This window comes from Mugil cephalus, chromosome 8 (genome assembly GCF_022458985.1).
Source record: "Mugil cephalus isolate CIBA_MC_2020 chromosome 8, CIBA_Mcephalus_1.1, whole genome shotgun sequence".
Taxonomy (NCBI): Eukaryota; Metazoa; Chordata; class Actinopteri; order Mugiliformes; family Mugilidae; genus Mugil; species Mugil cephalus.
Window position 1 is genome coordinate 13,312,973 of NC_061777.1, and position 27,417 is coordinate 13,340,389.

Consider the following 27,417-nt stretch of genomic DNA (forward strand, 5'->3'; position numbering starts at 1 on the left):
TGTGTGTCTCACTCACTAGAACTTAGACTCCGGTTACTGGCAACATTTTGGATGTGGCTCCAAACTAGAGACTCGATTCTTAGTCTGGTAACACATCATTTGGATTACATTATTGGGGAGGACGTGTTTTAATCAATACAGAGAAAGGAAAAAACAATCTCGGCACACAAATGAATAGTCCTTCTACCATTTTGTTGTAAACAAATCCTCCCAGCAGGACCTGTGTATTATCCAGAATAAGACTGTTACTTATAGCTGATGCCAGTCAAATAAACCACATTGTTATATTTGTATAAGTTGTTAATATTAATCTTGTTTATGTGTGAAGCACATGGTACAAACATATTGCAGTCGTCCGCAGGGAGAAGGCGAGTCAGACTGGATGTTGGTGGCTGTCTTGTCATGGAACGGTGCCGCATGTACTGTATGAGCTACGAGCCTCTCTGGTCATGATGCATGTCAGTCATTTCAAGGATGTATGGTTACGCTACATTGACCAGTTAATCTCCGGAACTCATCGGCTATTAGAGCAGGTGACCCTGGACCCTCGAATACTTAACTGCCCATGTTTAAGTACGTCCGGTCTCACTGTGTACTTAGAGTCGTGTTTCTTTTTCTGTATGTGTGTGTGTGTCTTTTTTTACTTGTCGGTGTGTCTCCGTATGAGCTCATGTGTTCATTGAACAGAGGCACGTGGGTTGTCTTGCGCCGCAGGATTTACTAGCTAGCTGGGAGGATAGTGGTGTCACCCGGCCTCTAATTGGCTGACCCCAGAGATTTTTTCAGATGCCGAGCCAGGTGTCCACCCCCTTTTCCTCCCTCCCTCCCTCCCCTCCTCCCTACCTCGCTCCTTGCTATAGTACGTCCCTCAATCCCACCCATAATCAATTCTCCTGCCTCAACACAGACTCCTTCCCTTCTTCCCCTGTCTCTGCTGCAGCTACTTGCGACACATTGCAACACTGCAAGATCATGGATTCGGTTCTCAACAACCCCCCCTTCTCTCCTTCTCTCTGTCGGAGATTGCGCTAAACACCGTGGATGCTCCTGTAGAGATAGAGAGGAACGACAGAGATTAAGTGAACAACAGAGAGAGGAAGGAGGGGGAAAGAAGCATCAGTCACCTTTACTGTTATGGCAGCTTCACGTTGTGGCGTGTAGGTATATATGTCAACTTCCACCCCACACATTTGCCGTTCTTCTCATCTGCTACACATACATTTATCCGAGTAACGCCTCAGCTGCTTCCCCCTCATATTAAATCAATTTGAAGAGGATGGGGGTCGGTCCCTGGGGACCGTAGCAGTATCGGCCCAGGATGTAGCAGAATCCGCTAGTATGCAGCAGCTTTACAAGGTCAACCACACCTTACGCTCCATCACATGTAAGCACACACGTATGTAGATTTGGCACGCGCACATACAATGTCAGCCAGCCCTGAGTCAGCACAGCGTCGGCTGCACTGGGAGATGTCGCCACCTAGTGTTGATGCAGAGGAGTTTCTAATCATGATACATAAACTGACATCTCATTTACTTCTTCTGAAGTCTTATAATCAGTCTTCTGGACTCCTATATAATATCTAACTCTGTATGTCTACAATAACATATATATAAAGTACTAAAACATTTAATATATTTATAATTTTCAAGCTGTGAAAAGAAATTCTTTACAGGATATGACCATTATGAATGACAATACTTTGATCTCAGTCAGGGATTCAGAAACACTAAAACATAGAAACAATGTCCTTTAGATGTAGTCATTATATATAATATATAGTGTAAGATGGTTAACTATAAACAGGCTGAGATGTTTTTTTTTTGTTTTTTTTTCCTTTCCCAAGGAGACGTGAAGTGACTGACAGATCCAGGCAGATTGTCTTGCACAAGTGTTTGATGAATTATTCATTTTTGGCGACGGGTGGAGTTCAGCCATCCTGACTGGTCGGCTTTTTGTCTACATTAATCATGTCCTCTCATCTCTTCTTCTTCTCCTTCTTCGTTTCTAGTCCTTCAGCGGCACTTCCTCCGCCCCGTTTCTCCTCGCTCCTGCGGCCGCTCTTCCTTTCACCCTTTTCACCCGCTGCCTCCTTACAGGGCCTAAGTGAAGGAGAATATATAGTGAAGCTTAAGGCAGTGCAGGACAGTTAGTCTGCTGGTAATGGACAAAATGTTTGTCAGAGCATAGAGCTCCGTGACTTTGGTCTCAGCTCCCCCCTTAGGCGCAAACCTTTAATTGCCTACATACTGGTGGTGGAACGCTTCTGCATCTGACACAAATGTGTGTGTGTGTGTGTGTGTGTGTGTGTGTGTGTGTGTGTGTGTGTGTGTGTGTGTGTGTGCGTGCGCGCTTATTGTGGCTTCCTCTTTGCGCGACAATATCACAGCCTCTGGCTTGTTGTGCGTGACCAAAATAACTCCTGGATCAATATATAATGCCTGGCTCCTTTTCTTCTTCATTTAACTGAAGTCAGTGACACGGGTACTGTATCATACAATGATGTGCTGTGAACACATCTAACTGTAGACCGTGTAGTAGAGTTTGGACTTAAACTTGATCGCTGTTTGATGAAGAAAGCTCACGGAGCTTATGTCTGCATGTCTTGAACAAATATAACTAATCAGTCTGGTACATATACATGTACACACACAAACAATTTGGAGGCACTTGGAGACAACATCTTGGTTTCTGAGAGTTTAAGTCAATTACTCAAAACTGTCTCTGTGCCAGGTCAAGTCTTTGTCAATCCCACCGTTGTTTGTTAATGACTAGAGTGGGATTCACTGTTTTTTAACCTGTATCCCAACGTATCCAAATGTATTTAAGCTTCATTTAAGCTCCTCCCGTTTCAAGTGAAATAAGTTATAATTTAACCTTATAATCTGCGTAGCCTTGTTGTTTTTTTCCATCTCTCGTGTTCATCCTCTGTCAGGGAGCCGAAGGTCGTCACGAGGCGACTTCCTTAAAAAAAAAACTTGCTGTTTTTCTGTCATTCATCAGTTTTCGTGTCCCTCCTCCATCCCTCCTCCATCCCAGTCGTTTGCATTCCTGTTTTCTGCTGAGTCGATGAAATTGAATCTGCTGCAACACTTATTTTTTTTTCTCACTTTGTCATTCACGTATCTTCGGCCTGCTGCGCCGTGTTTATATTTAAAGCTACTGTAATCATGTTATTAATGTGTCCCTTTACTCCCATTTAAACATGTTTTACATTTCTGTAAGATTTAAGTGTGTCCGTTTGTCTCAGTTGCAGATTCTGTTATACATGTGTGGTTTTTATGCACTTGAAGCACTGTTGAACTTCAGCCCTGTTATTGTGTAACGTGCTCAGAATATCTCGATGTTGAGCAGAGGTGGATGCGTGAGTGTTAAAATCTGGCCAGCGAGTGCAGCAAACAATTCTGTAGAGAGAAAATACAACTTTTTTTGGCTAAGACAGTTTGAATCCAAAGTAGTTACTATGTAAGCAGTATAATAATTATATTAACAATCCAAACATCTGTTTCCCTTAATTGTTGCATAACAATTGCATAGTCAGATACTGCATAGAACAATAGTAGTTGAATGAACAGAGTGTGCAGAGATACTTTGACCCAACTAAAAATATCTTTAAGTAGACTGACAAGCCGACCAGATGTTTGTCTTTGATCTTCTGATATGTGCATTATCAGGACTGATGTAGTTTATTCCTTAAGAAAGCATTAAGGACCCATGAGAGGGGAACTGGTCTGAGCTCCCTCTGGTGGTCACAGCAAGGTCAGCCTTCCTCTTTGACTCGGCTGCAACTTGTTTAGGGTTTTGCAGTTTGACAGCACAGCATGATGCAGTCAGCAGGCTGACAGCTGGTTCAGAGATCATCCACAAGACACAGAGAGAGGACAGGAAGTGTGAAGGCCTTGGCGCTTCACAAGAAATCGATTGTATTGTGTTTGTGTGTGTTTGTGTGTGTGTGTTTGTGCGTGCGTGCGTCGCCCGGAGGGCTCCATCTTTATCCGACACACACACACACACACACACACAGAATCACACATTGCCCCAGATACCAGCAGAGCGTGCGGTACACACACAAGCTGTGTTCTCACCCGCCTCTCCTTCTGATCCAGTGCAGCAATTCAACGCCGTTCTGCAACACTGTTACGCAGAGTCATCAATTATTCATTAAGGATTTCTGCACTTGTTCAGTCATGGGCTTGAAAGGCAAATGGATCTGGGGAAAAAAAATTATATTACCCCCCCCTCCAAAAAAAAAGACGATTCACTTCAGTGCTGTGGACTGTATTAACATTAATCTATCAGTTAATCTTCGCCTTAAATCGGTGCGAGTAGATGGGTAACCATTCAATACAGGATCTAGATTTATTTGCCATGTGGGTAACATCTGTCTCATTGGCAGTTAAGCATCTCTCTGCACCTGCCTCATAAACTTAACACATGGCTCCATCTTTTCTTCATACATAATTTGGATGGCTCCTGTGAATAAAGTAACCACATCAGCACAGTTTATTGTTTAGAACTCAGTGGTAAATTGTCCTCCTTCATTGCTAGTTGCTCCTTATTTAACAACAAAATGTGTTTCCATTTGAGGACAAACTGGGACTCGGAGGTTTAGGTTGTTCATTCGAGATCAGTTATGATCGATGGAGGACGCCCTGACCAAAAAAAGGAGAGGACAGTGTCTCAGGGAACTCCCTCTGACAAGGATTGGTGTCCGCCGTGCCCTGCTAGCCTCCTCTGCAGGGCCCATGAATATGGATATAGGGCTGATCGATGGCGTGAGAGCCGCTCAGAGAAAGAGACTATGAGAGCGAGGAGGAGATTTTCGACATAGATTATAGATTGATCCTGCCACTGGGGGTGGCTGAGGATACAGGTGTATGGAGCGGGAGCAGGGGGACATAAATAAACACGGGCGGCCTAAGTGTTTGTGAATGTGTGTACCTGCTTGGATGAGCATTTGTAATTGCTGTCTGGAAAGGCAGATTTTAGTGCTGGGCTTAAAACTGTAAGTCCGGCAGAGCGAGCGCGTGCTTAGACTGTCAGGGTAGAGACACAGATTAGTGGAGGCAGGTCTAGCACTGTGTGGTCCACAGCACTGCAGGGTCATGAATGATTTAATGGCAGGAGAGGTGAGCTTCGTCCTCCAGCTCTCAAGATGCACGTGGACATTTATGAGCCGGAGGAGTGATTCATTTTCATGACCAAACAAATTGTTGTATCAATATTTAGAATAAATTGGATTTCTTTCGGTTTTATTTACGACCGTAGCTAATGGTGCGGCTTCTGCATTTTGCTGCAGTTTATCAAAAGAGAGAGAGGGAGAGAGAGTCCGCTCCAGTGTAATCCGTGCCCAGTTTCAGTCTTATGTAACTTTCATACAAAGAGGAAAGCGGGTCCATCTAGTTAAGTAGTATCCTATAGACGCATTCCATATATGAGCGTTTCTAACAACACAAAACGACTCTGCTATCAGATGACAGGGGAAATGGCATCATGTTTCTGCACGGAAATACTGCTGCTGGCCTGCAGCCAGTGAGCATGTTCATATACATCAATGAACATAGCTTTACTCATGTAAAAGGTCACATGTCATGTGTGAGATTAATTTAACCTCTCTTATTCCAGGCACTGAATGATTATGTTAATTTGTTCTACCAGTAAATCATAAAGGCAGCCCCTTACACACAAACACACACACACACACACACACACACACACACACACATGGAAATCATAGTGATTGGAAACCTTTCACAACAATGTGTTTTTATTAAAAAAAAAGATGAATGAACATATTAAGATGTATGAACCTTTTGTGGCGCCACTCATAGGAATTGCTGGTTTGCGGGTGGCACAAGAATACAGATGGAGCTGAAGTTGGCAGGTGATGGTGAGGTGGACAACCAACAATCTATCTTTTAAAGCAGCCCCATCCTAATTTATGCATACATTTAAAAACAAACAGATAACTTGTATAAAAACTCACTGAGGAGGAACTGCACTTCCACAATGTCTTCATTTTCCTCTAACTTCTTACACAGTGACACTTGCCATAAGCAATTTACTGTGCACAGACATTGCTGAACATGGGTCCTAATCATTAGTCCTGTCTTCTTTTGAGAAGCTAATTGGACGTATCTAAGCAGTTTGATAGCATATAGCATCTGATCTAGCTTCGCCGTGCTTCAAATCTGCATTTAAGCGATCTGATTCATGAACGGCCCAAAAACGAATCCCCCATCACAAGCAGCATCCGGTGTATATTCTCAGAGTTGCAGTCATCAAATTCCTCAGATATGAAAGAAAATCCTCTTCTCCCATAAACCTGAAATCCAGGTGCTGCAGAGTCATGGCACCGTGACAATAAGACGTTACAACGGGCGTGTTCATAAAGGGATCTGTACGACATCGTCACCGCATGATATTCTGCAGGTATATACGCGATTTTTTTCCGCACAAACAAAAGCCTTGTAGCACAAACAAGGCTACAAAGGACGCCTTTGTCGTAGCTGGAGAGTACCTGTGTGGGAACACATGTCAGGCGTCACTGGTAGAAGGACGAGTTTGACAGAGATTAACGACGCGGGGCTCGACAGAGAGGGAACGTGAATATGAAAAAAGAAACACGGGCAGAAGGAGAGGTGTTTGCATGTGTGTTTGGGACAGATTGAGGAGGGCGTAGGGCGGTGGGCTTCCAGCTTGGCACATCCTTGGCCGCTCATCCCTCTTTCATGCCCCGTTTATTTAAAATGGCAGCCAATGTGCTGTCTAAGGCTGAAACTATTTTAAGGCATTGCTTCTGGTTATAGACTTTGTTTAGTAAATGCTGATGAGACCGTTTTTTTTTTTTTTGTTTTTCTGAGGCAGTAATATGCATTCAGCACTCCTGAAGCGGTGCCCCCTCGTCCTTTCTGGTAATAATAGTGCAGCAGATCTTTTCACAATCGTCCGTCCTTCGTGGTTCCACACAAAAATCTGTACAGCACAAGAAAAGTTAAATGTTAACTTCACAATATTTGTGTCTCCATGCACGTTCCTTTGGCCGTGGCACAAACGTGTTCCGTTGTTTCATGTCTTAAATGTCTCTGAGTGCTCCCTGTGTTTTTTTTTGTTTTTTTTTCCAGACCATGCTGTGTCCTCTCTCGTTTCGAATTACTGAACAAATTGTTGATCTGCCAGTTCCTCTCACTTTGATCTAAACTGTTTGCACCTCTCATTGTGTTGCTAATTTGCTCGTATTTTCCCACACATCGTGCCTCCCAGTGCAAACGTTTTCCTGCCGGCATGGCCAGCAGCAGCGAATCACCTTTTCACTTTCAACTTTTTTTCTCCTCCCTCTTGACCCCTCTCGTCGTGTACAGCTTCACTTACAATGTGCGCTCTCATCACACCCAAACCTTACTCATCTCTCCTTTCCTCTCCCTTTTGTGCTCCTTTTCGCTATTTATGTCCAGCTCTCGAGTTTTCAAGCACCTCACATTTTTTTTTTCCTCTCTGCTTTTCTTTCTCTTTAGTCCTTGAGCCGACCCCGGCCCTTCCATGTGTGCTTCGTTATATGTCCTCAGCTTTGACAACCCCCTTGAGCCCCCTCTCGCCCAACAAATCTCTGCTCAAGTGCTCTCTTCCTGTTTCAGGGGGCTTTGCCGAGAGTTAGGGACTTGTCTGCGGTTGGCATGTGTCTCATTTGGGTGTGAAATGCATGCTTTGTGGGGACAGGAGTGTGCGTTTCTCAGACCACAGGTGTGGTCTAAGTCGCTGCTTCTATATCACGACATACAGATTAACAGTTTGAGCGCCGCAAGAAAGGGAATCTCAAGGATCTGTTGAAAGCATTGCACTTGAATTCAGAAGTGACCACGATCTTACCTGGCACGTTTGTGTCCTGAGATCACGTCCCTGCAGGTTTATACGCTACATTGGGAAATGCACGCATGCAGACACTAAAGAGGAAAAAAAAAGGGTCAAAGGAGACAATATCCATCAGACGCGAAGTTTGCAAGACCGTTTCTCTGACAGCACAAAATGGATGCTTTTCATTTTGGCAGAAGTAAACTTCTTCAAAAGAGCAGTGTCAGCCAATTAGTTTTTTGTCAGATCATTTTTCAACATTAGGGTTTTTAACCTATTTTTAGTGCCCATTCACACCTAGAGCCAGCACCCTGCATCGTTCCTGGATATTACTTTTCCTCCTGGTGCTTATACAGCGTCGTCACTATAAACTATGTCCTAACTATTGATCCCATGTAAGTAATAAACGACCATACGTCTTATTTGCATTCGGTGTACAAGTCATCCGGCCAGATGATATATTGGTCTCCCATCGTACTTCTTATTCTTATTTTAGTCTCTACATTATACCGGAATCTGTTTTTTTTTTTTCCTATCAAGCAAAATTATCTAACTTTAACTTTGTTCTACATTCACAGCCAGGAGGATTTACTGCCATTTTTTCTTTTGTGAAAGTAAATTGAATGTCTTTGACTTTCGACTGATTGCTTGACAATAGCAAACTGTCACAGTTCATTTTTTATTTATTGTAAAAAAACGAGTCACCTCCCTGCTACCAGCAGATTAATAAGCACTAAAAATATGTTCTTAATGTCAGGGTTTATGAATTATGCTTTGTAGTTATGCAGATTTTTCCCCTTTTCATGGTGAAACAGCAGAATTTAAAGCTGCCGAGCTTTTGTCTGCCACGTGTAAAAGATGAGCTCTGTGGAGATTCTCCCCGTCTCATGTTTTTTTTTGTTTTTTTGTTTTCGCCTCCTTTGTTCGTCGTCATCTTATCATCCCATTGCTCCACTTTTTAATTTTCCCCTCTCTTGCTTTGTATCATCTGTTCTGGTTGGTGTCATTGCATCTTCTGTGTGAGTGGCTCCACTCCGCCAAGATAAAGGTTGTCATCTGGGATGCGGCCTCCTGTCCTTCATCTCTTTCTCTCCGTGCTGCGGTGGGTGTCACTCGTCAGCCCTTTCCCCACTAAAACGGCGGAGAGCATGAAAGAGGATGAGGAAGAAGGGAAGGGGTTTAGGGAGACACGATGGAAATATTAGTGAGGAGAGACTGAGGGCAAGAATTGAAAAAAGGGGGGACTGACGATATCACCACTGGTGTCGTTTGGGGGACGTGGAAAGCTCCATGAAAGCGGCTTGACTGTCCACCAACTGAATGAGCCTCAGACTGCACGACGATAAGGACGATGAAAGGAATAATGATGGCGGTGGGGGTGCCATTGGGCTTCTATTTTTAGATACATTCAGCTTGCCTGGTGTGTATGAGCAGATGAACATTTGTCCACATGAACCCCTTTTGATATGAGCACGTAATTTCTGCAGGTGGGTGCAGGGCTGCGCTAAGGCGAGAGGGAGTGTGAGGGTACGTCAAAGGGTTTATGAAATGTATGCATGTGTGTGCGTATCTTAACTCCTTTTCCTAGCGTGCACATGGGTGTAGGTTTGAGCCACGTGCTGCGAGTGCTGACTACGGAATCAGGGAAGAGCTGCAGAGAGGAGCTCAACGTGCCCTCTTCATGAACACACAGTAAATGGCTTTTCAACAGCTGTGTGTGTGTGCGTGTGTGTCAATACTGCGGATAGATGGAGGCATAAAAGGACTGCAGGCATTTCTGTAGAAATTTGTAAACTATTTTGAGGCAAACAGATGAGATAATAATGTGCAACGTGACAGTTTTTTGGCACAAATAGGAAAGTAATGTTCAATGAGCAGATAAAAATCAGCAGTAATTCTGACATAAGTCAAACAAATAAGAGCTGACTTTGTTTAATGTTGAAACAATCAATTCAGTTGAATGGTCAGTCTGATGAAAATTGTGTAGTTCTCTCCAACTGATCAACACAGATCAACATCAACATCAAGGTGGTATCAAGCATTCTTCTGCTTGTATTTCTCTCTCAGTTGCCTCTGATGTCTGTACAAAATGTGATTTTCAAACGAACCTATGTTGCCTTCTGTCTCAAACCTGCCTTCAATCGTTTGTGTTGTATTTAAAACACAACTTAGGTCACAAGTGAGCAGTAGAAATGTAGGCTGGATGCCTTTACAGTATGTAACTAGGGTTCGAGGATTAATCGAATTTTGATCGCGATTTCGATTTTGCCTTCACACGATCGTAAAAACACTGTAATCGAAAAAGAAAGCGATTAATGTTCCACACACCGTGTTTGCAAGTTCCTTCTCTGCAAGAGCACCACAAAAGCACCTCTGTCACGTGCAGCTGTAACGAGTGATTGACAACATGGCAGAAAGCCAGAAAGTCTTCAGTTGAAAAGGAAGGTAGGAAAACATCGGTCATTTGGATTTTGGATTCAAACTGTCGGACGTGGAGCAGAAGATGATTGTTTGCAAAGTTTGTCGCACCGTCGTGTCTGCACCCCAAAGCAACGTGACAAATATTGAAGGAGCAAAAGACCCAAAAAAACAACAGTCCTCCAATGAGGACACTCTTTACAATGCCACTCCATATCCCATGGCTCCCAGCGACAACGAAAGACAACGGAAGCTGTGACATTTATAAAAAGTTATATTTAAAGTTGAGTTTTGGTGGTTGAATCAATACTTCTTTTTTTAATCAATGAATAATCGTGTTTATTCATCGTGATTTCAATATCAATCTAAAATAATGGTGATTATTATTTTTTCCATAATCGTCCAGCCTTGGATGTAACATAGAAACCTTTACCATCAGCACTGAGCCTCTCTGAAACCAAGCAAGACGGACATCATGGAGGATCTCCCTGAGGCCATAGTCAGCAGCAACAAAAGGAGGGAAAGAAAGAGGAGAGGAGGGAAGTTAGACGAGGGACGGATTGTCTTGCTAAAATTGTTCTTCTTAGCAAAATACAGTCTGTCATAAAGCCTCGTTCCAATCTGTATCTTCTTATCTTGCTGCCAGCTTTTGTCCTCAAGCTGGACAGTATTTAATATTAAAAGATGGATTGTCTCTTCACAGTCATCATCTTATCCGATGTTGATAAGCCAATATTTCCTTCTGGTCTATTTGTGAAGGCTCGCTGTCAACACAAACTACTCCAAAGTACTACTTTTCCTGGGGAATGACTTCCGTTCGTTGTTCGTTCGTTTTCTGTCTTCCCAGCTGTCACTGGGCGAGAGGCGGGGTACGCCCACCCCACGCCAGGCCAGTCCAGGGCTAACACAGGGAGAGACAGACAACCATTCACATTCACACCTACCTGAAAGGGAAAGCCGGAGCGAACCCACACAGGTGCAGGGGGAACATGCAAACTCCACACAGAAGACCGGACCTTCTCGCTGTGAGGCATCAGTGCTAATGAGGAATGAAGTGACCACACAAATTCAGCCATTAAAGTTCTTCAGGTCTAATTTTTTTTTTTTTTGTGGGATTTGGTGATGATCAGATGCTTCTTCTCTCACCCTCACCGCTCTCTGGACACAAGTTTTGTACCTTTACTTCCAGAGAATATCACCCTTCTGATTCAGGTGAATCCAATTAAGAAATGCTTGCAACAAGGTTTCATCTTAAGAGCACTGCAGCAGTCATCTATGGCATTTTATTGCCTGTTCTTGCTGCAGTGTGCTCTGCAGTGTGAACAGTCTCAGGACTGTAGAAGAATCCAGATGCTTCGGGGTAAACTGGTGCAGCGTTCTTTAAAGGCAGAGAGGATGTTTTCAACACCTAAATTGCCTCAAACCCGGGACTCCGAAGCTTATTTTAGAACAACTGCGTTCGACTGTGCGTACGTACAATGTGTGTGTTTTCATGCACAGGTGTTCTTGCATAGTGTGTGTTTGTGTGACTTACCGCAGCAAAGGAGCTTAATGAGCGTCACATGTAGCAGTGATAGAGTGGGATATCCATCTTTCTTTCCCAGGAGGAAGCAGCATAAATTGGTGGTGCAGCTCTGATAGATGACCACAAGGAACTCCTGCTCCGTTCTGCCAGCTGCTGAGCACAGACAATTAACAGTGTATGCACACGTGAACACGCAAATGCAACGTATAAAACGCAGCACACGGCAGCGTGTGCGACCAGCACGTGTGTGTTATTTTATTCATCACACTTTCCTTTCACCTTTTTGGTCACTCGGTCACAGCGGAAACGTGCAACACCGACGTACGCTAATGAAATGACAGATTTGTTGGCTAACACAGGAGCTACCTTGCACATGCAGCAGAAAGAGATCACTTTTTTTTTTTTTTTTTTTTTTTTTAACTCTACCCACAAATAGTTTTCCTTTTCACCAACCCCTGAGACTTTTGCAGATAAATGAGTCACTGTGTCGACTGGCTAATTGATAACTTTTTTTTAGAACTATTGTCAATATAACAATGTAGCAACTTTACGTAGAATTTTAACTTAGAGTTAAGTTTTAATATATTTGATTTATAGAAGATGCCATTTGCCAGTATTTATCATTTGTCACTTCTTGTGCATCCTAAAGCATTCAGACTCTTTGTAGGAACATTGTTTAAAAATGTAAAGGCTAAATGTTCAAAAGCGGATGACAACCTCAGTCTTTTCAATCACTTTCAAACGTCTAATCTTATTGGCGTTAAGTTTGAGGCATGATGCTCTCTGTGGCTAGACTACACGCTCCATGCTGATTATCCTCGGACTGTAATACATTCTGTCCAGCATTGTGATGGCCGTGCCCTGGTTTGAAGACCTAGATCTATTGTCCACACTGGTACAGCTGCTGGTGCTGTTGGTTTAGTCTTGGCATGGCTCTTTGGCTACACTTATTAAAGCATGTAACATTCATGCTACACTTGGCAGGGGCGTTTTGCTGGACCGGCTCTGTTGAAGTGTTGACGTGAGTCTGGGTAATCCACCGGCTGCTCCACTACGCCTGTGCTCGGCTCTGGGCAGGCCCCATACAAAAGAGCGGGCCTGAAAAGCACCATAATGAGGCACAGGCTGGAAGAAAAGGCATGTCTCTTTCCATTTCTCTGAGCGAAAAGAAAAGAGCAACATAAAAGAATAGAAGACAAGAAAGAAAGATGAAAATAAGCCTCTCAAATCCAGGTTTTTGGCTGCGCTGTCTCTTTGAGTTTATCTTTTTTTCCATGCTTGTGTTTTATTATGGTAATTAAATGTTGGATAAAAATAGTCTGAGAAGGAAGAGCAACGGTTTTTAGTGGAAAGACCAGAAAAATAAAAGTGTGTGTTGGGTGGGGGGGGCAACTAAATGTCATTGAAAAAAAGCCCATGAGGAAATTTAAACTGGCTCCTCTCTACACCTTATTGTCCATTTTTGTGTCTTCTCTTTCTCTAAATTATTATTGCGACACACATCGCTGTTGACTTTGTGTCATAGTTCAACTGAAGTAAACAGGGCTCCTCATTGACATTTCCGCATGTGCCTGAATACTCACTTTTCTACAGACCTTTGCAGTAAACGCTGTCTGTAAGGGACTAGTGCGCTAACGCTCAAAAGGTCATTTTGTTAAAAAAAAAACACTGAGCTCAAGATCAGAAGAGGGTGTGCTTTTCTTTCGCTGCAGAGGACATCAAAGCCGTCTGTGTCTTTTTGCTTAAATGACCTCTGACCTCGGGCACACGAGAAGGCTTAAAGAATAAAAGGGGGGTGGACAGAAAAACAGAAACAGCTTACTGTGAAATAACATCCAGTGTGAGGAAGCGGCGCGTTGTCGGCTGTGTTAAACAGGAAAACTGAATTATTGAAAAGGAACAGCGGTCAAAGGCTTAGTGGATCGCAAATCAAATGACCTGAATGGCTAATTATCCACTTCCTGATTTACTTAAATAAACAACAAAAAGTTGACTGAGGATACAGAATTTACTCCTTCTTTTTTTCTTATTTTTTGCCTCTAATATCTGATTGTTTGGCTGCGTAATGCTCCAATTCAGCATCAGCAGTTTACTGCAGGTATAGTATAGTGGTGGTTTAGAACTACTAACTGTCTACTCCATCTGTGATAATGGTGAAAATGAACCTAAACAGTAACATTACACATCAGAAACCTTAAAACCATCAGCTTACAGATGCTTTAAAGCTCTGCGTGGCCGTGGTAAAGTGTAGAGTCAGGCGAATAAAGGTCTGTGTGTATCACTATGACCTCTTGTGATGTGATCCTCTCTATTCTATGTATAGATATTTGATCTAGTGTTACTATAAAAATAGCTGCTTTAACAGCACTTCAGTCCACAGCGTCAGAGGTGAATATCTAACCAAACCCCCGATTTCCTTTTTCCACATAAAAGCGGTGATCATTCATATTGCGTTTCATTTATACATTATATTTTGGAACTGATATTTATATTGACTGTGGACCTCTTACTGCACACGGAGACAAATACGAAGCTGGAGTAAACAGTAAAGGATGAAGAGAGCGACTCCACACAAGTCAGCAAAACCCAGAGATAGGATGTGAACCCAGACGGGGAGTTAGACCGAGTGAAAGGAGAAAAGAAAAAAAAAAAAGACGTTAGAGGTGACGGGTGGAGGTGACTGCGCCATCTTTTCCTTTCATCCCACCTGGCGGTTCCACCTGTACCCCTGCAGACTCTCTCTCTTCTGATGATAGGGTTCAGGTTGGTTGCTGCTGGGCACAGAGCTGGCAGCTCCCTGACATGCATTATTAATCAGGCTGAGATCTGCAGAGCTCTCCTGTTTGGTCCCACTCTGCACACTTTTTTTTTTTTTTTTTTTTACTCTCTCTCTCTTTTCTTTTACTCTCTAATCTCATTTTGGGAGACTCCTCTTCTTGATCTCGTTTATGTAAAACCTCTCCCCCATAGCAAATGTTTCCAGCACTGATGTTTTATTTACTGGTTTTTGGGTGGTGTTATCTTAGTGTAATGCAGTAAAGTTACTTATTTTTTAGGCTCCTTTTTAAACATTAAGTCATTATGTGAGGACAGAGAAACATAGAGGTAACATATGGAATTTGGTAGCATGAGTTGAGCCAAGCTGTATTACGAATAAAGAAAATGGACGATGTTGGTATCAATTTGTATAGAAATGGTATGCAAAAATCAGATATCTGTAACTACTTAACTATCTTTATTTGCATTTTAAAGCACTTTTCTAAAGGCTAGTTTGAACTGTAGCCAACACTTGCAATGTCTCTTTCCCTCCTTTAATCACCCTCATAATTTATCACATTAGGTGCATATCCCCTGTGATTTCTTCTGCTCTGTTAAGTCTTTTTGAAATACGTCTTATGGGAGTGTCAGGAGCTCTGTGATCAGCCACCTCGTTGAAGATACTTTCCTGCTGTAACTCCTTGAGGTTTTTTTTTTTTTTTTTTCTCCTCAGCACTTGAATAATTTATGAGGGTCCATTTAGTTTAGATACTGTGTCAGCCTTTCGCCGTCGGCCTAGTTTGACCTGTGACATTAAGAGCTTGATTACTTGATGTTTATTCTGCACTTGAGGATAATGGACAGGAAGGCGGATGGTCGGGAGCTGATGCACTGCAAGAATGAAACAAACCGGACTGATGAACAGTCGTTTTGAGAAAGGTGCTCGAGTCTTTATGCTGCGCTCATTCAGTGTGTCACAGCTCGTCTGTTCTGGCGAAAGGAGCGTGGATCACAGGAGCGGTGTGGAGCCATTGAGCAGCAAAGAGTCGCTCTTTATGTTCGGAGAGCTTATTCAAATGAAAGCCCTATGTGTACCTCCTCTCAGTATACTGAAACCAAGAAATCAAAACACTATTTAACGTATGCTATTAATGAACCCTGCTGCAACATATAGCCTATTATTCTAGATTTGATTCCAGTCACTTTAATACTTGTCTTATATGGAAATGGGTTTCATTAAAACAGTCTAGGTAAAAATATTTATGAAGTAATCAATAAGCAAAATAAACTTCTTTTCAGTACTAATTAATTTACCCCATGTCCATACACTGATGTGGTTCTACAGTTGAAAGGGCTGATATCTTCAAACAAACATGATGAACTTTTCACTTCCTCCTTAAATCATACTTACATTCAGTGCTGTTGTATGGTGCATGGTCATTGTGGTGATTTCAAACTTCTCAGGGTGACATATTGAATTTTTAGCCTGAGGTCACATAGCTTGACACTAAATTTCAGGTACTCGTAGATCACTTGGACACCCAGACTTTTTTTTTCTTGTAAATTTCAATCTTCTTCCAATTTGCTAGATGGTGGCACTGTGACAAGCACGCACTCTACAAATGCATCTTTAAGTGTTTTTATTTAACATGTTGCCTGTTGACAACAGCAGCATGTTAAAAAAGGAAAGAAACAACAACACGGTTTATCGGACTTAATTGGAGACTTTCTTTGAGTCCTCTCTCGAAGAATTCGCTACAAATATGGAGAGGTGACAGTCGCCAGAGTGACCCTGCTCCAGGGCCCATCGGGAAGGTTCAAGACGCCATAAAACACACGTAAAGTGGAGACAAAAAAAAACTATGACCCCCCCCCACCCTTTTTTTTCTTTTTTTTTTTTAACGTGAATTAATATGGCTTGTCTCACTCCAGTCTTTGTTGAGGTTGATGCAAAGTATGTGAAATACCAAGAGGAGGCTGGTTAGTTGTTCAGAGGCCGTGAGTGTGATTCTTTTATCCCCCTAATCTACGGCGTAACGGTTCGAGTTCCCCCTGCGTGTCTGTTCACTGTCCTGAGGCTCCAAGAGGCTCTACAGCAAATGGCCTGTTACACTACTTATCAGCACCTCTCGCCTCTTCTGCCTCAGTCTGCCCCCCCACGCCCCCTCCTTCTCCCTTTCCTCCTCCTCCCTCCTTCACCCCACTCTCCCTGTCATCACTAGCCGTCTGCTACTTAATCCAATTATTCCTTTAAGCTGACACGCTCTGTAACTCACCACAAACCCTACGGTTGACGCCCCTGTGCGTCACATCCACACGCCCGTGCACACACACACATACACACACACAATAACATGTACACAGCCACAACAGATATTATTACTGAGCAACGTTACTGCAAGTACTTTCCATGCGTGAAGGTCAGGCAAAGGGAAAATCTGTGAAAACCCAGAGAGTTAAAGTAGTACTACTGTACATTAACGTTACAGTTGCTCCCTCTTGTTTTTATCTATTTTCAGGTGTCCTTACAGGGGCTCTGGCCTCTGCTGTCACCGTCTGATTCACTGTACCCTTGAGGTGACTCTGTCTATTTCTGTGTGTTGCCCTCCACTTCCCTGCTATGTGTTTACCAGCATCTGTCTTTGCAGTCACACAGCTTGATGCCGAAGGTCGTGCTCCCTGTGTGTGCGTCTGTGCATGCGAGCTTCTCGTACGTCCGTCTTCACGGGGCTCAGACGTCCTCGGGAAATTTGGATGAGATTTTTCTGTCGTTGGTGTGAATTGCGTGGTAGTAATATTAGCAGAGGATTATGACTCCACAGTTCACCGACTCTGCAGATTAGACACGTAGCAGGTTTTTTTACATGTCCAACACTACGTGAAACTGTGCGTTCACACATGGCTGGGTATCGGCCTGACTCCTGACATCAACAGTTTATGTGCTAAATGGCCGTAGATGACAGCCCGCATCACTGCGTCTTAAAAACATAACACGTACTTTAAAACTGCCTGTGTAGAGCGAATCGTAAATGTGCAGTAGCAGCCATGGCAGAGTAATTAATCCCCCGGATTGTGCGATATCACCCCATTGCAAATCTCGACAAGTATTTCTGCCGCAAAGGGGCAGCGGGCGTCACAAAAGGAGCTGTGTTGGGTTGTTTTTGGTGCTGACGCAACAGCAGTCGAGAGTAACAGATGGGCCGTGTGTGTGTGTGTGTGTGTGTGTGTGTGTGTGTGTTTCAGGGTGACCGGGACTAGAGCTGGCTGCAGTATGTGTTTGATCTGAATCTCAACTGTGGGAGTCTGAGCAGACCTCTCTCTTGTCTCTCTGGAGGGAGGTTGTCTGTTTCTGTTGCAGTCTGTTTCTGCAAGAGGAGTAATTCTGAGATTTACCGTGTCCCGTTTGATCTGTTGTACATTACTGTCCATTAACATTCTCGCTATGAGGAAAACAAATGTTTCTTTGCTGTGAACCCGCGATGAATCACGTGTCTCAGTGTCACTTTGTCACTTGGTCTCGATGTGTGTGTCGTTTCTTTCTGTGTCCTTGTGTTAGGTGTATTTGATTGTTGTGGCCTGTCTTGTGGTGCGCGCGCACACACACACGTGGTTGCACGTTTCTAGAGTTCGGGGTAAGTACACTACCTGTTCTGTCCAGATGCCACTTGCACAAGCGTGACGTAAAGGAATCCTCGACTCGCTCCGGTTTTGTGAGTTGCAGCTTTCCACCTCCATCCGTGAGCCACCAGCCATCCTCCTCCTCCATCGCCGCGCGCGCGGCGCTGCCCACCGCTCACCGCCACCGACTGTGTGCTGTCCTCCTCGTGTCGTACTACATCGTGCTCTCACACTCATTCCGCCCATCCTAACCTGACCTGTTTCCCGCAGGGAGAGTTTTCTGGGGAGGGAAGGGTTCGGACAAGCCAGATGGGGTTGGGGCGGGGTGGGGTGGGGTGAGGTGGGGTGGTTCCTCTTCCTGCTCTGTCTCTCCCTCCTTCTTCCACCTTGTTTTCTCTCTGTGTCTCAATATGATGTTCGCCTGTTCCTCCCTTTGAATCTCTCTTCATTTCCTTGCCATTGTTTTCTGTCCGCTTTGCTGCTCTTCTTTGCCCTTTACCCCCCCCTCTCCTTCTTCTTTCCTGTCTCTCCACCTCTGCTTCTCACTGTTGCGATTAACTGGGCTCTGTCTTTATGTCGTATGTCCTTTTAGGCCCACGCCGTGCATCGCTGGCTAATCGATCAGGACAGTAGTGTGAGCTCTGAGATGCCGGATGGCCAAGGAGTATGGCACTATGATGATGAAGTAAATATCTGCAACACGTATATCTGGCTTTTCCTATTTCTCTATATCTATATGTATATACATATATATATATATTATGTATTTATGACCATCTTGTATCTGTCACATAAAGTGTGTGTCACTGTTGTTGCTCTGCTGTTGTTGTTGTTTTTATCTTTATCTCTCTTGTTTTTGTCATGTGTTGCTTATGGTATTGTAGTTCTGGTTCCTTTGACTTTCTAGTGTTGCTGTTGTGCTGTGAGCTGACTCAGTCAGGTGTCGTGGGATCAGGCTGGAGCTTTTCCTTCGTTCCTGTCTTTGCTTGACCTATTGTACTAACTTGCTAATTCCAAATATGTTTTCATTTTATTTTGCGTTCTCCTGTACTTTGTTTTCCTAGCTTCACACAGTTATACTTAATATGAGTGTGTTTCTGTATCTACATTGGTGTCTCTGAATTTAATGTTCTCAAGCAGCATATTGCAAGGCAAGAGTCCACGGGCAAAATATAGCTATAGAAGTATTTTCCATAGTCTCAATACCAGTTCGGACTAGGTCTGCGTTTCCTGCTACACAAAGCACTTGACAGTAACAGTTTACAGTAGTGATAATGGACAACAGTATTTTTCCTGTGGGTTCTCCTGATTTATCAAATATGCTTGTGTCATTCTGTGTTGGTGTTTAGGGCTAAATCAAATTGTGTGTGTATATGTGTGAGAGAGAAAGAGGGTGTGATGTGTTTTGTGGGGCTGTGGGGTTGATCTCTTTCTTCTTATGAGTGTTTGTGTGCATGCTCCGTTTCCGTCCTTGCATGGCTTTCCGTGTGTGCGTTAGTGTGATGCGAATGTCCGTCTGTGTCTTCTGTCTGAGTCTGTGTCTGCGTAGTTTCCCGTGGTGTGGTTCCCGTTGAGTGCCGTAGATGTTGTGGTTGAGCATGCCTCTGCTCGAGCCTTTGATGTGTCGTGCATCGTGGCGGTGTGTATTTCCTGTGTCGCCGTTTGTCATGTGCTGTGCCTGTGTTTTGTCTGTTTTTTATCTGTGTGAACAGTCTGGGATACGTTTTCCAAAGGTTTTATTGCACATGCCTCGTAGATGATCCTGAATCCACTGGCACTTGTTGGAGGAGAGATCATCTAAGTGCAATAAGGCTGCTGGGAAACCTGTTCCAGACGAACCTTGCCCCTGATGATTTCCCCTCAAATCCTAGCCCCCCTCCCCCTTGCCCTCATGTCAAATTCCTAAACCTTCTCTCCCGATCTCCATATTGCTCCCAGACACTCTGGAGCATCATTGGCTTAATATTGGCTGAAAATGTGAAACCACCATTTCCAACTGACAAAGCAAAGATTGCAAACCATTTGGAAGTGCAGAGGCTAAAGAACAAATGGCTAACAAAAGATGAGGTGAACACATTTAACACGTTATGAAGGTAACACGCACAAAAGGCAAGTGAATAAGTGTGTAAACCGTCATCAGAAAGAGCCCAGCATACAACAATATGGAGTTTTTTCCCTCGGTGATGCTCTTGAATGTGTGTGCATTTGGCAACTGCATTTTACCTTTTATCGTTTTGAATTTTCCTTTACCTTTTGTGTAAATGAATGAAAGATGATATTTGTATTTGTTTGTTTTTATCAGTCAGGACTATAAATCCATTTTTATAACTATATATATATATATTAATCATTGAGGACTGTAAACCCAGTCTGATACTCTACAGGTTGCCAAATAAGACCACCTTGGTAAATGCCATGGGAGAATTGCCTGTGATATAAAAGTCAGCAAATACGAAATAGATTGCTGTGTTCCTGTGTCATTCTGGTGATTACTCAGTCTGCCTTCAGAGACAAACAAACACTTTGTTTATGCCCAGAGATAAGGAGTGATAGTCCCGAAGAGTCTCTGAACCGTCTAATACCTGCTTCTTGCCTTTAGGCAAATCAGCCGCGGAAAGAAGCAGCAGCATAAACCAAACCGCTCCAAAGGGATGTCTGCTCACCAGCTAGTGTTTAATAGACTCGTAGCATCCCTTTCTACCCACTTCTTTTTCTTCTAATACCTGCATTGTAAACAATATATAGTTTACTGCAACTTGGGTTTAATTTTTGCGCCGCCAACCATAAATTCAGATACGGTAAAGTTTCACTCAGTAACACACTGGCACATTGTGAAAATGCAGCAAAAATGTAAGAAAGCAAGTGCCACTGGGCACAAACATGAGCGGTATACGCCTAATCCCGAAACCCACTTCAGATCTAAATATTGTGCAGAGGAAGTAAAACCATCCTGCAACTGCACTTGGAATAATAATCCCAGACTATTTTGTCTGATTTGTAAAATTTACCTAATATAAAGTCTGTATCCCAAGCTAGCCAGTAAGACTGCTAAAGTTTGCTGCTGAACATTTTTTTGTGAAATGAGTTTCTACCATCCTATTCATTCCCACCGCACAGTTCTGTCTTATGTTTGTGGTAAAAGCAATCTTACCAAGAACCAACAGGACAGAAGCTGCAAAAATATAAATCAAAAAGCTCGGTGGCTTAGCGGGATAAAGCTCCCCAGCCCTTGAAGTGGTTGCACAAACCATGACTCCTTCCCCGAGGGCTGATGTAATTTACACAAAAAATCTAACGCTTCATCAAATGTTCCACGCAACCCTGCCCCCCTCCTGTAACACAGATTTGTGAGATGTCAGAGGTCTGTGTAAAGGCCCCATCCCCTTTGCCACCGTTAATGGTGAGTGGGCCTGGAGAAAATCCCTGATCATCCCACAGCTCTAATTACCCCTCAGTGAGTCCTTGGAGACAGATGCTCAGGGAGCCCAAGCCCCATTCGTCACAGTACGCCTGCATGGCAGACTCAATATAAAAAATAAAAAGAAAAACTGTCACACTCTGCACTGTCACATAAATTCTCCTCCGTCTCAGTTTCTCGTTTCCAGCTGCTCCCCGGCCCACTGTAGATGCAGACTACGTAAGGAAGCCCATTCATATCCAGCCACCAGCAGTTGGCTGTAATTTGTTTCGGCTAGGGGGGGCTGAGGGTAATTTACATGTGAAAGGCTGTGGCATATTCAAATATTGTAACTCTCATTTTTTTGTCCCAGGGTTATTGATACGGGCTTCACAGAATCCAGATTAAAGGTTTACAGCTATTGTGTGAGACTGCAGAAGTCTTGTAATAATGTCTCAGTTGGCAGCGTACCAGCTGCGGGAAGAGGACAGTGGAGCAGGGTTCTCCTCGTCTTGCTGACCTATTAGGAGCTGATCTGTTCTGGCTTCTGGCAACAGTGAGATACCTCATGGGAACACTCTGCCCCCAATAAGAGGACTTCCAAAGGAGCCATCGCAAATAACGAGCAAAAAAACTGTATAAATGCAGATTAAGCCTACAGCATTCAACGCTGAAAAGTTAATTCCTCTTTATAATTTCCTTCTATTTCACCCTGATCACCTATTCTGACATTTAGATATTCATATATATTTATATAGTGATTCAACGTGGCACTATTTGGCTTTAAATTATTCTACTATAGTTTTTATTTTGGTTGACCTTTTAAAAAGTGCAACCGCCGATGCCCTAAGGCACCATAAATAACACCAGTTTGATTTTGTTTGTGTATGTTTAGTTGACAGAAAGAGAAGGAGCGAGAGAGAGAGACTGAGCAACAATCAATGTGCATGCATGCGTGCATGTGCATGAGTTCTAGGTGAATGCGCAGAGTGCATGGTGAAGGTGGAAGTATACTCCAAAAGAAAGTGTCGGTCAACAGTCTGAGCGCTGAAGGACATTCCCGTCAGGCGCTCCCACTTTCTGCAGCGGTTATGTCACGTGAACCCGGTACAGTTTCCAATCCTCCCAGCGTTTGCCCACACTTCCAAGCCTGTCACCATTATCAGTGACGAAGCCCTGGTAAGCTGTCTGAGGACAGAGCCAGCAGCGTACGACTGAAAAGATTAGAAGAAAAAAAAACAGTGGCTAGGACTGAACTCCTCGGTGTTTCACAGGCAGGATGACGACATTTCCAAAATAACGGCGCTCACGTTCAGAACAGAACTTAACAGCGTATTCAAACAAAACCTTACGTTCTAAAGTTACAGATACCTGGTTTATATATTAGTGTTTTTAATGACACAAGAGATGGACACAATCATCAGTATGGACTGTAACCAATGAATGACTGTAATTCTTAATGCTTAACATTAATATTTATCTTTTTAGGTCTGCCTCGACCTGGACACTTAAAATGAGCTCGGTCCAAATAACTCACTGTTTTGGACTGAGTTACTTCAGCTGACTGTACGTGCAACTTATAATTTCCCCACCTCACTATAATGACCAGCTTTGGACAGCAGCTTCAAGTATTGTAAAAAAAAAAAAAAAAAAAGAAACTCCCTTCCTCACATGGTCGGACGACCTTATTCCATTTGAGTATACCACTGCCTGAACTGAATGCTTGCATAGGGGAGGTTACTGTGAGCTATATACAGTATGCGTGTGCCGAATGCAAGTGAGTGTGTGTTATGCACCTGCATGTCCTGCACTGTAGGTGAATGCGTGTGTGTGTGCGTGGATGCGTGCGTGATGTGAGTTGAATATTTCCGAGTGTGTGTTTGTGTGAATCTGTAATTGTGACGAGCAGCGTTAAAGTAGTGGAGCAGAGGCAGCTGAGTGATCGAATCCAGCTTTAAAGTCTTTCCTTGGACTGCACTCGCCCCTGATTGATGAGAGCATCTCCCTTAATTGCTCATATTTAATATTTATTATCACGTCAATCTCAGCTACAGCAGTCGGCTCGGCATCTGTCCCCCGAGGCAAAAAGATGTTAACTGGTGGAAAACAACATGGTAGATAGGCTGCATTTAGATAGACGTATTTATTTCTTAATTAGGAGCGACCCATGCGCTCAAGTTTAACTGGGTCTCCCTTTCTTGTCGAACGGCCTTTCGATAACGTGGCGATAGAAGTTTTGAGGGAGGGTTGTCGGGGTCTGACTCAGCACGTCAAGATGAAGGTGCCGTCGTACTGTCAACAGCACTGAAGAAGAGAATAAGATGCCGATGCTCAGCTACTGAGCCGTGTTTATTTATCATCACAGTTGCTACTGATGCCTAAGATGCCCGCTTCCTTCTTTCTTTCTAGTTTCTCTTTCTATCCCTCCATCTCCTCCTTCGTCTATTCTCTCCCGGCGTGTTTCCTTGTTACTCTCTGCGGTGTGAAATGAGACTGGTGCTGCACCGGGGCAAGGGGGGAAACAATTGTCTGGAAATGCCAATGTCCCTGTGCAAGTAATGACACCATTTAAGAGCAAGCACAAACACAGTTTAAAAAAAAAATCATTTTTTTTCTTTTGGTGATTGCTTTTCCCCCTCAAATAACAGCTGCTGAGCAGATGTTATATTGATATATTCAGCTACTCTGTCAGTCAAAACTATCAAAATCCCAAATTTCCTTCAGTTAATTGCAAACTGGTCCAAAAACACTTAAGTTAATGTTTATTGTAACAGTATAAGTTTCTTTGTTTCTTGGCTCAAAAATGTGGCCTGTAGTTTAGTTATCCTCACATAAAGAATTCAATAGGTGTATCCTCTGGGGATTCTCTCTGAATCAGTGAAATGCAAAACAAAACTGTTAAAGTGAAGGCAGTTGTCTGGAATGCAACCGGCGCATCCATTACTTTGTAACCCTTCACCAAGAAAGTCCAAAACCCTATCGACTGCATAGAGTAGACTGACGATCCGTAACAGGGAGGGCGACACGTGTCTTTTAGCTGTGCTTCCTTCTCAGAGGAAACGTTGCAGTTCATCTTCTTAGGATAGAATTGCATTCTGTGCCACTTTAACTGAGTTATGTCAATAGAGGCAGGTAAACTCCTCGACCTGCAGTTTATGTCTTGCCGTTTCGGGACAGTACATTAGCTCTGAATAGAGCCTAAAAACTTCAGCTCTGTCTCTATTAACCAGACTGATTCGGTTATAGTCTGGCTGCTCGGGCTCTGTCTCGCGGTGACTCAAGCCCGTTTGTGACTGATGCCGAGGCCCTTTGTTTTAAATTACGGTGTCTGCTCTCAGGTGCCGCGCGCATACAAGAGCAGAAGGCGTGGAGACAGATTCTCTCTACAGTGATGCTGTTTCTTTCTCTCTCTTGTACATCTTCACTCTGTATATCCCCATCTGTACTAATCTTCTTATGAAGATTAATGGCAGCCTGGTCCTGTGCTGACATAGTGCTGCTGTCATTCTTCTCTATTGCCTTCATCTTTTCCGCTCTCCTGCCTCGTCTGAGTATTTTCTAACTCCGTGTTTTTGTCTTCCACAGGTCAGTCTGGCTTTGTCACGTTGGGGCGCATGTGCATTTGTTGAGGCGGCTGCATGCTCTGTATGTATGATAATATGTGTATATATATATGGGAGGGTGAGCCACGTGCGTGTGCTCCGACATGTGCAGCCTGTCTGCAGCTCTGAGAATTAATGCAGTTTTAACAGCCGCCGCCGCTATTAATGCAGAGTTAAACCGCTCCTCTGTCAGTTCAGAGGCCTGGTGAGCTTAATGTAGCATTTGAGAAGGAGCTGAAGTGCGGGAGGATGAGGATAAGGTGCTGAAAAGTGTGTGTGTGTTTTTTTTATGTGTGTGACAGTGAGGCTCGTGCCAGAGCTGCAGTAATGAGCCCGACCCAGCTCATGCTGCATCCTGCAGAGCATCCTGCTGCCACTAGAGGGGCGTTAGGCCAAATTGAATGCATGCAAACATCATCAAAACATTTGAGATCAAATCTATTACAGAGAGAAAATAAAATATTTAATTATACTCGACAGTCCTGCTAATGTTTCCTGCTTAGTTAGAAGTTATAAATAGGAGTATGTCGTAATATTTACATCTTTATATCGCTTTATGTGAGCATATGCGAGACAGTAAGAATAGCGGGCAGATGAGAGATACAGTAAGAGGGTGTTTAAGAAAGGCAGCTGATAAACGATTAACTATGTCAGCCCCCGCCCCCCCACCAGTCTGTATTCTCTGAGGCATCAGGGCATGGGCAATAAACCACGACAAGCAGCACACGTGGACAGATGTAGCCCTTTATCCTTCCAACAAGAGGAGCTTGACACAGGGCAGAGGGCACGTCGGTCTCAAACCTAAATCAGCCCCGTTACAAAACAGGCGTGTGGCTCACTCTTGATAATGGCCCGAAACCACACTGAGCTACAGGCCCTGAGAGGCACCGAGATTCATGTCTCTTTAAGAGAATATGCAAGAAAGCATCTTTGCAGGCCGGTGTAGAGTTACAGCCGAGGCACTCATGATGCTGAGTGAGTTTTAGTCCATCCTGCAACCTGCGTCACACGTAGGCCGGATGCTTTTCTCACCGACTCTTCTCATAAAAAATTCAGAATCCATGAACAGGCAAAAAGAAAAAAAAAAGTTTTTTATTTCAGAAGTTCAAAGTACAGGCTCACATAAAAAATGTCTGATGGGATCGTGTACTTTCAGTTTTTGCTCGCTGTAACCCTTCCTCCTGTACTAAAAAAAAAGTCATAGATAAATGCTTTATTCATCCCAAACTGGAACACTTCACAGTTACAGCAACAATGTACAGGCTCAACACCATACGTACTATATACACGATATTTACAGAAAAAATAAAAATAAGTCTAAAAATAAGTGAATACAGAAGAAATGATGTACAGAGTGTTATCTGTCACCTACAGAAATGAGGAGCTAAACAACAAAAAAATCCTGTCTCCTGAAGGTTCAGTTTGATGTGATGAGAACAACATCATTAGGAGTTTCAGTTCATCTTATCAAGTACATAACTTCAAAGGTCACATCCCTTTTAATATTTCATTATAATATTAATAAATGGGAGTTTGACATATATGAGTTCAGTCCAACACCGTATATACTGTCTTTATCACATAATAAAAGTGACAATGACACTTTAACTTGGAAAGATTTCTAAGCAGAGCAAGGACTGGTTCTTCATCACTTCAGGAATATATCTTTAAATGGCCAAAGCAATGAGAAGTAGTGATCACTAAGACAAGAAAGTCTGTCTTTTAAAGTCTGCAGACAAGATTTCTGACTCAAAAGCTGATTCTCAGTGAACTTACTTGTGTAACTTGTGTGTCTCATGTATGAGGAAACAACTTTCTAGTATTGAATTATATTTAAGATCTGCATATGAAGTAATAATAAGATCATGCAGCGAATAAAAAGACAAATGTTCCGGTGGAGCTCAACTTAAATAAACACTCCCAGAGTAAATCTCTCTCAGGGGTTTTCATCACTCACTTACTTCTGCCACACCTTAAGAAGGTCTATCAATTAGGACTAGATAAGTTATCTCCTCAGATGAGCTACACTCATGTAGGCCGAGCCTGAGGAAGTTTATGGGGTTTCAGTCCCTTTTCTTGAAGGACCACGGGATAATTTGTCATGTCTTCATGGACATTAGTGTCTGTTTTCCCTCGCTCCACATTCTTTTTCAGTGGAGCTCACATCACTGTCCAAACTGAACACTGTGGACAGGACAGACATCCCACGTGATGTTTTCGCCCAGGTCACGGTCCAGTGGTACTGAGTAGTA

General features: G+C 43.3%; 1 protein-coding gene across 14 annotated transcripts in view; it reads left to right on the top strand.

Moving 5' to 3' along the window:
- The window catches only part of ank1a (ankyrin 1, erythrocytic a), a 76,962-nt gene that overhangs the window by 10,377 nt on the left and 39,168 nt on the right, over nucleotides 1-27,417 (top strand). For 13 of the 14 annotated variants that reach the window (XM_047591823.1, XM_047591825.1, XM_047591814.1 and 10 more), the window contains exon 2: nucleotides 18,759-18,851. The exons of the other annotated variant lie outside the window; for it this stretch is intronic. In XM_047591823.1, coding sequence (XP_047447779.1) covers nucleotides 18,759-18,851 — 93 coding nt within the window. The remainder of the gene's footprint in view (nucleotides 1-18,758; nucleotides 18,852-27,417) is intronic. 14 annotated transcript variants of the gene reach the window in all.